At 29.5% G+C, this 14,552-nt stretch overlaps 1 protein-coding gene across 1 annotated transcript in view; it reads right to left on the reverse strand.

The window, feature by feature from the left end:
* Positions 1–5,404: 5,404 nt before the first annotated feature.
* The window catches only part of LOC106680387 (doublesex- and mab-3-related transcription factor A2), a 38,568-nt gene continuing 29,420 nt past the window's right edge, over positions 5,405–14,552 (reverse strand). The window contains exons 2-4 of the mRNA XM_014420077.2: positions 11,970–12,085; positions 8,997–9,191; positions 5,405–6,602 (exon numbers count right to left, since the gene is read on the reverse strand). Of these exons, the coding sequence (XP_014275563.2) occupies positions 6,387–6,602; positions 8,997–9,191; positions 11,970–12,085 (527 nt within the window). The 3' untranslated portion in view covers positions 5,405–6,386. The remainder of the gene's footprint in view (positions 6,603–8,996; positions 9,192–11,969; positions 12,086–14,552) is intronic.

The following is a 14,552-nucleotide window of genomic DNA, read 5'->3' on the forward strand; positions in this document are numbered from 1 at the left end:
TTCATACAAGTAGCAGGTTGGCCTCTTCTTCCTCCAACTATCCTTATTCCTAAGATCAAGTTATTACAGTTTGAAATTACAAAAGGAGATCATTTATGAACGTTTAGAAAGATTCAATTCATTAAATAGAAGCGAGATGTAAACAATACCATTCTATAAAATTAAAAATATTAAAATATATTTTTTCTTCATTCCATGTACGATAAGATAATCACATATTAGGACACAAATGAATTTATAATTCGATTAAAATACTATTTTTTTTTTTGTACTCTAAATTTCAGAAAATTTATTTTTGATATTTTATAAATCGTTATTTTTGTAAAATATTACAGTCTTGAAGCAAAAAAATATTCTATAAATACCATATATACAGACGAAAATATTTATACAATAAATAATGATATATTAATGTAAATTAAAAAATTAAATCTGTACAACGACCCATGAAGGTTTAAAAATGCAGTACTTTGTAAGGAAGTACATACTAGACCGATGGTTGTTCAAGGAGGTGATTTGGTCAGAATCACGCTGGACCACCAGATTTTTACTCACTTTATAAAGGCTGGGTGGACTCCGGAGGGCTCCCGAATCTACAAGGCTTACTCACGGCTACAGTGAAACAGTAAATAATTATTTGCCCCAGCCGGATTCGTTCCATAGAGTTAGTTGCACTTTATTAATTTATTAATATAATTTACCCGTTCCCGTACTTATATACGTTATTTAAAAACAATACGAGAAACTAAGAAATAAGCAAGTTTAAGTAAGGAAAAAATAAGATTTCATGAGATCCCAACGCTTCTTTCGTAATAACGTCATTGGCATTCAAAGCCAGATGTCTGTCAGAACTAATTAAAGATTTTATCATAAACCTATATATCTAAAGAGGTGTAGATAGTTGACCGTAGATTAATGCTTGAAGAAGTTTGTCGGGGGGTGCGGTCAGCAAAGTCTAATCTACGGTCAACTATCTACACCTCTCATTTTCCATTGTATGGTACTCTAAATGTTGTTGTTATCTCTGTTGTTCTATAGCCCTGATGAAGACCTGAAACTCAGGTCGAACGTCGGCATAAAATAAATAAATATGGTTTTGTTTATTTATGTTGTTCTTTGCTGACCGCACCCCCCGACAAACTTCTTCAAGCTATATATAAAATTTGTTAGAACAAATATAGGAATAAGAAATGTGTATTGTTATTTATGTACATGTTAAACGAATTAATTACACAGTCATATTTATTCTTGGACACCCAAAAAATAACAAAAATCTACAATTCAACGATCATTTGTCTGGTTGGGTAAAAATTAAGTTAGAAATGAAAAAAAAAAAAAAATTAAATGTCCAATTTTTCATTATTTAAACAAATACAAAATATTTATGACTGAAAATGTAGAGAAATAAGGAGTTGTATTATTAGATATAATGTTTCTCTTATACTAAGGAGGTGGTTCGTAGAATACGAGGAGGGGGAGATCAAGAATATAAAGAGGTTTTTAAGAATAAGAATAGAATTTATGTCTTACGAGAGATAAATGAGCGCCTAAGAGCTCCGAAAATCCGAAAATGAACCTTATGAAGAAATTCATCCATTAATTTAGTCTCATCTAGTACTCACCAGATAGTCCTCTTTACAATAATCATAGTTTTCGTAGTTTGGGAGGATACAACAAGATGGTACTTAACGGAAAAAGAGTTAGGGAATTTCAGGAGCTGTTTGAGGAGTAAATGGGATTTTTGGGACTTTACATGCGGGAGTTGATTTCAGAAATTAAGATACGAAACCAATCTTTTATGGAATTGATAATAAATTTAACTTTGGTAAAAATTTTAAAAAAATATTTGATTGAATAATAATCAGAACATAGTTTTTTTTTTGCAAAACATTAAAATTGCACTAGATTATGGAATTTTTTTTATAATCTGAGTATTTGAACAATTTATAGGAGTCAGGAAAATCTTAAATTTATGCCTCAGCTTCCTTAGAATAAAAATAAAAGAAAAAGCCGCAAGTTTACACTGTTCTGTTACCTAGATATTTTTTTTTAAATTTATTTATTTTTTCAAAAGTGCAGCAAAGTTTGTGGGTAACTTTGAACCACTTTTGCACACAAAACACAATGAGACTAATTTTATCCAACTAGGAATCAATAGCTGGTAGAGTTTAAGGCTGTCATAATATATGAAAAGAACCACTGAACACACATAAGAGCAACATTCAAAGAAAAATTTATACAAAGAATTTATTATTGTATGAAAATTCTATGAAAAAGGTCTATGTTTCTTTTTTTCTAAAATATAATTTTACTCCTAAAATAAAAGTATAATAACAAGTATGTCAGAACAGAACTTTTAAATTAGAAATTATTCAATATGATCGCTACAGTTACTAGACAAACGGTTGTGTAAGGGGGTGATTTGGCTAGAATCACGTTCTACCAACAGAGTTATTTCCAATTAAGGAATATTATGAGGCTGGATAGAATCCGAAGAACTCCCGGATACTCTACACTCTAATAATATATGATAACAAAACATCATTTTTCTCTTCCCATCCAAAACCTTTCGCGCCTTTCACTACCACTGGTATGCCACACTAGACAGCACAAAACATTCAGCGTAAGTTAAGCAATGATATCCCCTGAATGAGTAAAGTAAACCACTTCTACGTTTGTGAAATCTCTGGCTTAAAGACACACATCACTTTTAAGTGTCATAAAAAACAAATGAATATCGCTTCAATTTCAGTAAAGGTCAACAAAATAATAAAACAATAAAACTGATAAATTTTGAATGATTTGTTTCTAATATTATACATGATAGAATGAAATCAGCCCCCAATGCCTTATAAGTATGGTTTAGTGCTTTTTTTCAACCTCAAGTTAAAACATTTCTATATTTACATTTTTTGACGTTTTGTGAAATTAACTAATTATACTTAGTTATCAGATGTATTTTGATTATTGTTTCTATTAGTGTGATATATTTCAGTTTAATAACATTTTTAACTTAATAATTAAAAAATTACAACGCATTAGTAAAGTTTTTTTTGTAAACGGAAAGGACTTTAACAAAAAAATATAAATTACGTTATTTTATAATTATTGAAAGCTGCTAGACCAACAGATTTCAGACGATCATTCATTAACCTATTAACTAAGTATAATTGAAACATTGTAACAATAAACAAAGTTATCTTCGTTTTATGTTATTTAAGTAATATCATATTCTATAATTATGTAATAATTATCTGGATTATCTCTCTAGGAAGTCTGGTGAGTCAATTTTTTATAATTTTTTGAGGTTTATAATTACTTCCATCATTTTCAATAAATTATTATTTATTCACTTATTAACATTGTACAACGTTTCGGGACACACCGTCCCATATTCATGTACTACAAAAACCTCATGATTTCACATGGGAAAATCATGTCCTCCATTTTTTCATCTTCACTTCTCTGCACAGCTATCAATCCTGAATAATAATTATCAAATCTGAACCAAATACCAATCCTTCCATGATAAACTTCCCGACCACCCAATTCACTTGTTTCTAACCTGGCTTCTCCTTCAAAACCTGATAATCCCCCTAGGCGTCTGAGAAGAAGATGGCCCGAGATCTTCTTCTCTAGAAACGTTATTAGAGTTTTATCAATGGGTGGATTCTCCACATGTTTGTATCATGTCGTTTTATATCTGATAGCAAATTTACTAGTTGTATAAAGTTGTAAATAACAATAAATAAATTATTAAAAAAAAAAAAAATTCCAATCCTAACTGTACAAATTGTAAATTGTAAATTTGTAACTGTTCGTTGCCATAAAGAGATAACAGATTTCTTGAACATACTTTATCGTTATTTTTTTATAATACCATTTTCGGTCTAGGTTCCTTTTTCTTTCCTTCAGGCCAATTTCTAACATGATGGATATGTGTGAGATGGAAATGATTTTTTTTTGTACAAATATATTTAAAAATAATAATAAAAACCTCGTTTGATTTCATAAATATTAATTTATACATACAATATCTAATTACGAATTATGTTTTCAATATGATATCTATATGTTTATAACATATTAAATATTTATTTTTCCTTAAAAAAAAATTAATAAGTTACCAAAAGGCTACTACATTTTTTTATTTTTTTTTTTTATTATCTGTCCCTTAAAATTTCTATCTGCATAATATAATAATAAAATATTTGTATAATATAGGAGCATTTATGATTTAAACGTTTCTAAACTAGATCTTATGAAAACTCTATGATTATTGAAAAAGGTATTGCAAAGTTTCAACCTACAGGTTGGGTGATTTCCAAGTAAATGGTAGAGTAGAAATTTTGCTTAGTTTGCTTCTCCAAGCTTATGCTACACGTCGCATAATAACCACTCTACTTTAACATGAGGGATCCCTTACGGAATATTTCAAACGTAGGTAAGTGAAATTAAAAATCTTTTAACTTTTTAATAATATATACATTATTTAGATCAAACTAACAGATTAATTCATAGATGTGTAGATAATTAACTCATTATTCAACGCACATTGTACAAATATGGGTAATACACAAACATTTAATAGTATATAATATGTTTTATTCATTTATAATATTTTACATAATTACACTACCATGAAAGCAAACTCTACGATTTACACATAAATTACAGCCTATATAAACACTAGTCTAAATCGCCAGAAACGTTCGCAGATAACACTATCATCATTACATTAACGAGAATATTTCTGTATCTCTACATTGGATACTGTTAAATTTAATTGAATGCTTCTGCCGAGAAAGACTATATATAGCATACGTCATTTATATATATATTTCATTTACACATATAAAATTTATCATACATCCATATAGATCTAAATTGTGTATCGTTTTCTAAATCATACACAAGTCATGGTATAACTATTTAAATCTTACTTGTTATTTTCGTATAGATTTAGTTTCTTAAACAATTATTATTATATAATATATTCATATATACTTAATTATTTACATTTACAATATAATTTTAGAATGATATCTTACATAGTTTACCAATAAAGGAAATTATAAAGCATTTTATAATTATTCCAACCTTTCTACTCAATATTTTGGTTCATTGAAAAAAAAAATTACACTATAACAAGAATTGAGTTGTTTTTTTTTTCAATTGGATCAAATATTTTTTATTATTATTTGCAATTTTTCATCAGTATTTTTTATAACTTTTGTATATTTCTACAAGACATAATCACCTTGAAGTTGTCGAATAGTACTTGAAAAAAATAAAATCCATATTTATCAGGCATGTGCTTTAATGAACAATCAAACTTAACTGTATAGAAAATATTAATATATAATTATGAAACAGAATCTATTTAGGTTGTACGCTAAATAAGTATAACAAAATACTTAGGGACTACATCAACCGCCTGCTATTATTATCTATGATTTATATTGTTAATAGTTTCATTTTATATCTTATTGTTAGTACGAATTTAAGACTTCTTTAGGGGTAGTATAGACGGATTATAAATTTTCAACAGAGGATACATTTCCTATTATGATTTTTATATTTAAAAATATATATGTTTTATTCCCGTTGAAGTAAATTCATAGCTCAAGTGAATTTTACAATTATTAGGTAATCTCAAATTCACTTAATTTTAATCTTGTCTAATAATATTCATGCACCGTTTTTTACATTTTATTCATTTTCACATCATAAAAGATTTAGGAGTGCTTCTCGACATGAAATTTCAATTTCATATGTTTCAAGTTATGTAAGTTTCCTTAGAGCTGAATTAGTCAACTTTTGGGCGCCATAAATTGATGTTTCTAAACTGTGTTCCAAAAACGTTTATATAGATATTAGTTGACAACGTTTTAACATAATTAGAGGATATGAGGCTATAACCACCGTATATTCACCAGCTTTACTTAAATATAAATTCTATACTGTCACAATAATGACCAAAACCATATTTGCCTGACTGAGAAGTAACTTTTCTATTGCAAAGCACTAATGAAGAGCTTTTATTCATTAAATTAGTTCAATTGATACTGCGATCCGTTGGCGTATACATTTATATCACAGATACAATATTCTCTCTTCATTTCAGCTAAAACATGTGTCGTTGGAAATATAAGTTTTTTTTAGTTTAAACTTGTTATTTTTCAAGTACCATGCACAGGTAGCAGTAAAACAAAAACTAAAAATAATCAGGTCTATTTGAAATTCACTTCGGGGCTTATGTGAAACAACATTTCATAGTCAAACAGGAAACGGAGAGTCTGGTATAGCACCAAATGTGTCACCGAAATACTCCAAAAAACCTCAACGAAAATTCAGATGAGAGTTGAATTGGAATACATAGGAAGTCATTCGGAGTACGATGTCCTGTCGGAACCAGTTGCGGATCCAGGCGATGGGGCTGGAGGGTAGAGCGGGTGGTGGAGGAGCTCTGGTGGCGGGCGTATGACGGTGGGGAGGTATCCAGTTCCGCTGTAGGGGGCGGTCAGGAATCGCCTTCCTCGGTTGATCAGCCCCAGAGGGGAGAATGCGGAACGAGGTTCTTCTCTCGTCTCTGTGCACACCTGAAACAAAATACATAGTGCATAAGCATGGAACAGCTACAATCTTACCTCAAGATATATTTAAAGATAGTATTCATGAGAAGAAAAAAAAAAAGAATTTATTTTAACCCAATTTTCAATGCTGAGTATATATATATATATATATATATATATATTTTAAATAATTTATTCATTGTTATTTACATCTGTATACATATATACACATCAAGTAAATTTCCTGCAAGTGATATTATGACATGATAAAAACATGTAGAGAATCTACCCATTGATAGAACTCCAAAAACATTTCAAAAGGAGAAGATCTCGAGGCCATCTTCTTTTTAGGAGGATTATTAGGTAGCGAAGGAGAAGCCAGGTTAGAAACGAGTTGGTTTGGGTGGTTGGGAAGTTTATTATGGAAGGATTGGTATCTGGTTCTGGCCAAATCGGCAACATAGGGAACATTGAGGTCCTGATGGATAATTTGGTTTATGATAAAGTAAGGAGCATTAAGGATTTTGGACTGTAAGGATTGGATTCGGGAGGAATTTGATGGTTTAGTGGAGCCCCAAAGCTCAACTCCGTATGTCCAGATAGAGTATATTTAAAACAGTATACAGTAAAGAGTCAAAATTGATGACTCTGTCTACCATGGGAGGGGGAATAAATAATGGCAGTTGTTCCTTAAATTCATAACAATTTATTTTTGAGTTCTTTCAAGTAAAATAAAAATAAAATGGGCCTTATTTTCTGAGAAAACATTTATTTTTTACCTAGACTTAGACTATAAAAAGGATACAGTAAATGACATTAAAAAGTAAACATAGAAGTATTTAAGTTATACGAGTAATTATTGAACTATTGTGCTAAATAACAAAAAATCAATATTTTCGCGAATTTTATAGAAACTAGTGCTCAAAAGAAAACACGTCACATTGTGTCGAATATCATGGTAACTTCTTAATTGAGAGTTAATACACATCTGTACGTCTTTCGAAAGGTTTAGTAGTTTTCATGATATTTGTCAAAATAACTTCACATAATTTTGATTTTTTGTTATTTCGAAAAAAAATCTTACTTTTTAAAAAAGTGTATCTCGAGAACTATTAAAAGTAAATAATTCATTATGGTTCATATACGAGCAAATTTATTCTTCTTTAAATGATATATGTTATGTGATTCAGTGTTGTTGATAGCTTTGTAGATTATAAACGTTCAGAGACAACCACAATTTTTTTATTCCCAGAGTCATTAATTTTGACTATTATAGTTTTAATTAAAGTAATAAAAAATAACTTGGAATAAAATAACCTTTATTTTCTATGGGCTGTTGAACTGGTAGCGTAGCTAACATCGAGTAATCCAAAAAGCGTATAACGCTCCTATCCAATTTATAAGCATTTTATTTATTTTTTTTTTACCTGAATCAAGATATTTTTCTAATTGTATGAAAAAGAACTTTAGCATTGATGGAAAGACTAGCGATAAGCTAGGAAATAATTGTCTTAAGTCTCATCAGATATTTATATTCAGAATGATGTCCAGTTTATTAATTTTATTTTATAATTTTTAATAGATTAAATAATTAAATTTAGTTTATATATTCAAATCAGGTTTTTTGACCCTCAATGTATGAATCACCGAGGGCTTTATTTAAGCCTTGAATTCAAGAACATTAAAGTTATTTAGTTTAAAAAAATAAATCTTTTCAATTTATGTATTCAAATTTTATAATTCATATAAAATATACAAATACGTCTTTGTATTTATGGATTCAATCGTGGTATTAAAAACATCATTCACTTTTCCTAGTATTTAAATTTTTAAAAATAAAAAAGTTAAGGTGGTTAAATATCGTAAGATTTTACAATTAGACCATAGTTGTTTTTTCGTTGTTATTTTTCGCTCTACGGACCTTGTAAATCTTTGGTCGCCCGAACAAGCCTTATCCACGCTTGCCTGTGTTGGGCTACTACTTTCAGTTTGTCTTTCGATGTTTGTCAATTCTGTCTATCCATCTGGATTTTTGTCTCCCATTTGAACTCTTAACTATACTGGCATTCATTGCTATGTAGAAGCGTCCTGATGGACTACTTCCAGCCGCATGTCCTGTCCATCTTAACTTCCTTGCCTTCATATCATGAGGTATTGACTGACCAGTCTCAGCAATCAGTTCATTGTTCTTCTCCTCCATGTTTATTCTTGAATAAATAATAGAACACTAGTCCGCAGAGATAAAAACACATAACTATGGTGCATTCTCATATTTCTCGAAATCTATCTTAAGGTTAAAAGCACACCATCCTCTGGGCACTGATCTATTTCTTCTGTGTGTGATTCGGTCAGCTTTTCCACTAATCGCACTTGACAAGATTCAAATTACTGTGTAAAATACTCATTGGTTATATGTCTCACCATGATCTCAATGGCCTGAAGAACGTCCCCCTTGGCCCTGTGAAGAGCAGCCTCAATATCCGATCTCTGCCTATTGGGAAAGACCCGGAGGAGTACATCCACAGGAGATCTATGTACGACTGGTGGTGGAGAGTCTGGCTTGCGGAGGGACAAGTTCTCTGGTCCCGAATCGGCATCGCTGTCGCTGCTCTCTTCCTGCAAAATAAAATTGGAAATTTGTAAGATTCATTAATGAATATGTACAGAACCTTCAAATGTCTTAATATAAACATTAGAATATGGTATCGCAATTCAAAATAATTCTTTAGTAGAGTAAAAAAAAAAAAAAGTTTCATAAAGTTTTTTTTCACTCAACCACTGTCCATGATCTCTTTGGCTAACCTTTGAATTACTCGAATACGGTATAAAAGAAGAATAGAAAAAAAAAAACTGCAAACATAAAGAACGCGATAGGTGCATTTATAAAAATTTCGAAAAGGCCATTCAACGGTAGAATGACAAAGGGAAAGTTGAGTTGGGCTTGCGGTGGTCGTGCGGTTGGCTGATTCCTTCATCTGTCTCAATGAAACTCAGCTCTGAAACCCTTCATGTATATTGTTCCCCCTGTCTAGTCCATTATACCTCTCAAGTACCTCATATTTTTATGAAACGGTCCAATATTGCTTTTTAGCGATGGAATTGCTCTCTAAAAGTATTTTTGAACTGTCTATTGTGTTGCACTTGCCAACTTTTTTTTCCTCCCATGCGTTGAATGACTGACGCATATAAGCTATGCTTGACTATGAGAAGAAATACTAAAACGTGACGGATGGTTTCACTTCCAATTCTTTGGGGTCTTCGGGTATTACGAGTAGTCATGTCAAAATAGTCATGTTAATCACGTTTATAACAATTAGTTCTAAAAATACAACTTAGAAGGGTCAAAATTTTGAAAGAAAAAATTAATCAAAATTAAGTCAATTCATAGTTCGTAATTATTTTGGCTGTATGCCAATATTTTATTAACCTTCAGAATTTTATTTATTGAATATAAGTTAAAAATAGTTCTTATTTTTTGCATTAACTCCTTAATTATTAAAGAAGAATTATAACTAGTCAAAAATTGTTGATTTAAAAAAAACATTTTAGACTACTAAGTTTCCATAATTCGGGTCTATGTGCGTTTACTAGGGTGTAGAATGTTACAATTATTTTTACTAGCGTATTTAATACATCATGTTTCATTGTTTTAATATGTTTGATATTATACACAGTTATAGATGCTATATGAGGAGAAGCTGGTTGTAGTACAAGAGCCCAAGAAGAGAAAAAACGCAGTTATCTCACCCCAATTTTTGATTACTTTAATGAAAACTATGTATAATTACTAGTCAAAATTCATGAATCTGCCAAGTATAGGTAGGGGGAATAAAAAATGGCGGTTGTTTCAAAGCAATAAAAAAAACTAATTTTTCATTCGGAGCTCTATATCTTAAAAAGTAAGAACAACACAAAAAACCTAGGAGAACGTCATTTATAGAAGAGAAAATTAGCTAAAATATGAGCCATAATAGAGTTATTTACGTTAAATAGTTTTCGAGATAAAGCTTTTTAAAAAGCAACATTTCATAAAAATGTTGTATGGGACGTTCTGAAAGATCAGTTGTTAGAGAATTTATTTGAAAAAATCTATATCTCAAAAACTACTTAACGTACAGATGTCCATTAGCACTCAAATTAAAGCTAGTTTAATGAGCTATAAAGTATTTTATGACGTATATCTTCGTAGGAGAAATAGTTTACATGAAATTCACTAAAATATATTGATTTATAGTTGTTCGGACAAATGTTTATTTGCCAAATTTATATTTATATGTGAATATCAAAAAACTACTACCTCTACGATGATAAGTGTCATCAACTACATTATAGTAAGTTAAATTTCCTTTATTTTGAGTGTTGGCAGACATATGTGCTTCTTATGGATCTAGAGATATATTTTTTTCAAAAATCCAATGTTTTATACGAACAACTATAAATTAACCTTTTGTGAGTTTATTTTGTCAAATATCATAAAAACTACTACTCCTACAAAGATAAACACAATTAACTATTTTGTAGTAAATTTAACTAACTTTAATTTTAGTGCTGGCAAACATTTGTACATCAAATGGTTTTTGAAATGAAGTTTTTCGTAAATCAAACTTATTGTCCAAACAACTATAAATCAATTTATCTTAGCAGATATCATGAAAACTACTATTCCTACAATGGTAAAGGTCATGAACTTATTTATAGTCTATTAAACTAGCTTTAATTTGAGTGCTAATAGACATCTGTACGTCACATAGTTCCTGAGATATAGACTTCTCAAAATAAATTAGCAAACTACTAATCTTTCAGAAGATTTTTAAGAAATTTTGCTTTTTAAAAAGCTATATCTCGAGAACTATTTGACGTAAATAGCTCTTTTAGGGATAATATTTCAGCAAATTTACTCTTCTTTGAATAATGTTCTCTTAGATTTTCTAGTGTTGTTGGTAGTTTTTAAGATATAGAGCTCGGGATGAAAAAATAAGGTTTTTTTGAGGTTTTGAAACAGCCACCATTTTTTATTCCCCCTACCTATACTTGGCAGACTCATCAATTTTGACTAGTAATTATACATAGTTTTCATTAAAGTAACAAAAATTGAAGACAAAATTACTAGACTGATATTACTTTGTGATGTACTGCCTCTAGTTGATGAACTTTTAACTGATTATGTCTTATCATGTAATTAATTTGTCATTTATCATGTATAATCGTGTTTTTTATGTCCCCTGGATCTTGAGGGAAATTGGGGTGAGATAACTGTCTTTTTTTCTTTCCGGCTCATGTACTTTTGGGGGTTTTGTCAGAATATAAAACAAATAAATTGAAAGAACTTAATTAATAGTGCCAACGTTTCGGCCAGAATTTATAGAACTATAGAATATAGCTTAAAGATGTTACCTTAGGAGGCATGGTAGGCTGTGGGGTTTGTGTTTCTTCTGTGGATTCTTCTTCTGAAAGTCTGGCTCTTTTACCACCACCGCCAGATGCTGCTGCTACAAATGGAGGTTCTGGAACTGTAAGAGATAACATAAATAATAGTTTATTGGCACGTAGATAAATGTTGTCAAATTGTATGTTATAACTACATGCATTAGCAATAACAACTAAAATAATTCAGTATGCTTATTTATTTTAAAATGTTATTTATTAAAGCACTATCAAAGTTAGTTATTCATATCATGATGGTGTATAATGAGCCATCTAATGATAGAAATTATTTGCCTATAATTCAAATACAAATTTAATTTGTATTTTGATAAATTTTGTCGACTGAATAGCATTGAAAAAAATAATCAGGGCTTTGCCATTTTATTTTTATTAGATCTGGCTATGTTTCAAACCAATCATATGGGTCACTCCTTTTTTAACATTATTATCATTACATTGTTTTAACACTCACCTTTATAATTAATTTTACCCTTCTTATTTATTTCAAAAATACATACTCATATCTATTTTATGTTTGTTTCAATTTTACCCATGATGATGGCCCTCATGATTGGTCGAAACATCGTCACGTAATGAAAAAAAAAATTACTGAATTCTAATATTTTCTCTATAAAAAAATTATTTCAGAAAAATAATCGCATTCAACACTTTACATATTAAGTTTAAAAACTATTACATCTGTAAATTAATATAATACAACCATTAAATTAAATAGCTTTACCGATTTACAATGATCCTGCAATAATCAACTTTATTGTTCAATTCATGACATAAATACATGAAAAGCTTATCTAATGTTGTTTTAATCAAATTAAACTACTATTTATACTATTATGATACTAAATACTCTCTACATTTATAAAAAAAATACATTAAAAAAATTAACTTCTCGGATTAAAAACCTAATATTTTGTCTATACTTGAAGGGCTATGAGGAAAGAAATTGTATTAAATGATTTAATATTCCTTTATTTATTAGAACTGAAATTATATTTTCAATTTCATAAAACTACCTCAATTTTATGTTGATTAAAATATGCAAGGGCTATGTAGAAAGGAGCATTTGCAAATATTCTTCTAAGCTAAAACGTTCTATTTCTCATATCATTGTCTTCTTCTTAGTTTTTCAATTGTGTGTTTGCATACGAATATAGCATTAACCAAAAAACTAACAAATAATTGATCATTGTCAAAGAACATTAAAAAGTTTAATTAAAAATATCTTGAGGTTTACTTTCGGCATTTTTTTAAGTTTAACATTACTGTTAAAAATGAGACGGAATAATGGAGGATTAAAGGGGGAGTGAAAATCCACTCAAATTCGCCACTTGTAACCTTGAGATTTATTTCTGAAGATGGTGAATAAATTATTAATTTTTATTAAATTATATATGCCTTAATAACGGCTTTGAATTGTACAAAAATACTATAAAAATTATAATATTGTGATTTTGATTATCTGTAGCCAAAAATTAAAAAAAAATAGTAAACGCAAAAATGGAGAATCTAACAAAAAGTGTGGATAAAAGATATTTATAAATGTTATTTGTAATTTTTTTTTTTTTTTTTTTTTTTAATATTGATCGATTTAACTTTCTTAAGACTCCTCTTCACGGTTTAAGTAAATATTTCAAAAGTTATATAGGACCATCACTAATTCGGGGTTTTAGTAGGGCACGTCTGCAGTCTTGCCTTGTATCTTTTGTTTTGTGTAAGACTTGATTTTATTAAACGATTAGTTTTACTTTAACAGTTTGAGGAACATTTTGTCTTAGATAAAGTCTTTTTTTTTTTTTTTAATGGGAAGGATATAAAACAATATTATACTCCAAAGCGAATGAAAATTCATAACGTCAAATTTATTACAAAAAAAAATAAAAATTAAATTATTAGCCCAGCTTATTTTAGGATTGATTATATGAAATCTAAATGTTTAAATTTATTCAGCACATTTGATAATGTAAAGTTTTTTTAAGTGTTTAACCGAATTGGTGAAAACTATTCCCTAAGCAGTAATCCAAAAGCAAAAACAATTGAATGGTTATTTACAAAATTTGTTAGTAATTGTTTATTCTTTTATTCATATCACGTTTTCATTTTGAATAGTTTATTACATGACCTTTTCGTAAAGTGTTAAGTTCAGGGGTTTTGGAAGTTGACTTTCAGTTTCCAAAAATTGTTGTAACATAATTTGTATTAATTACTACGAAAAGTCCGCTATCGGGCGGTCAGCAGGTTTACGATGAAGGGTAAAAGTGATTTGATGGTTATTTTAAAATGTTTTAGTTTGGAGTTATGGGTCCATATTAACCTCACGAAATGTCTACCACCCATCTTTGATTTCTTTTACTTGATAAAGAATTTGATTACCAGTGACGCAGTGAGGAGGATGCGCTGGGATCTCTTGAGCTCTGCTCTACCCCTCACACAAGGGGGATAGAGTAGGCTCAAGGAGCCCGAGGTCGACACTTTAAACATTGTATATAAGAGTGTAAATGTGACTGGTGATTTTATTTATTTATTTTTATAATT

Source organism: Halyomorpha halys, unplaced genomic scaffold, assembly GCF_000696795.3.
Source record: "Halyomorpha halys isolate HHAL.00 unplaced genomic scaffold, Hhal_1.1 Scaffold258.1, whole genome shotgun sequence".
NCBI classification, from domain to species: domain Eukaryota; kingdom Metazoa; phylum Arthropoda; class Insecta; order Hemiptera; family Pentatomidae; genus Halyomorpha; species Halyomorpha halys.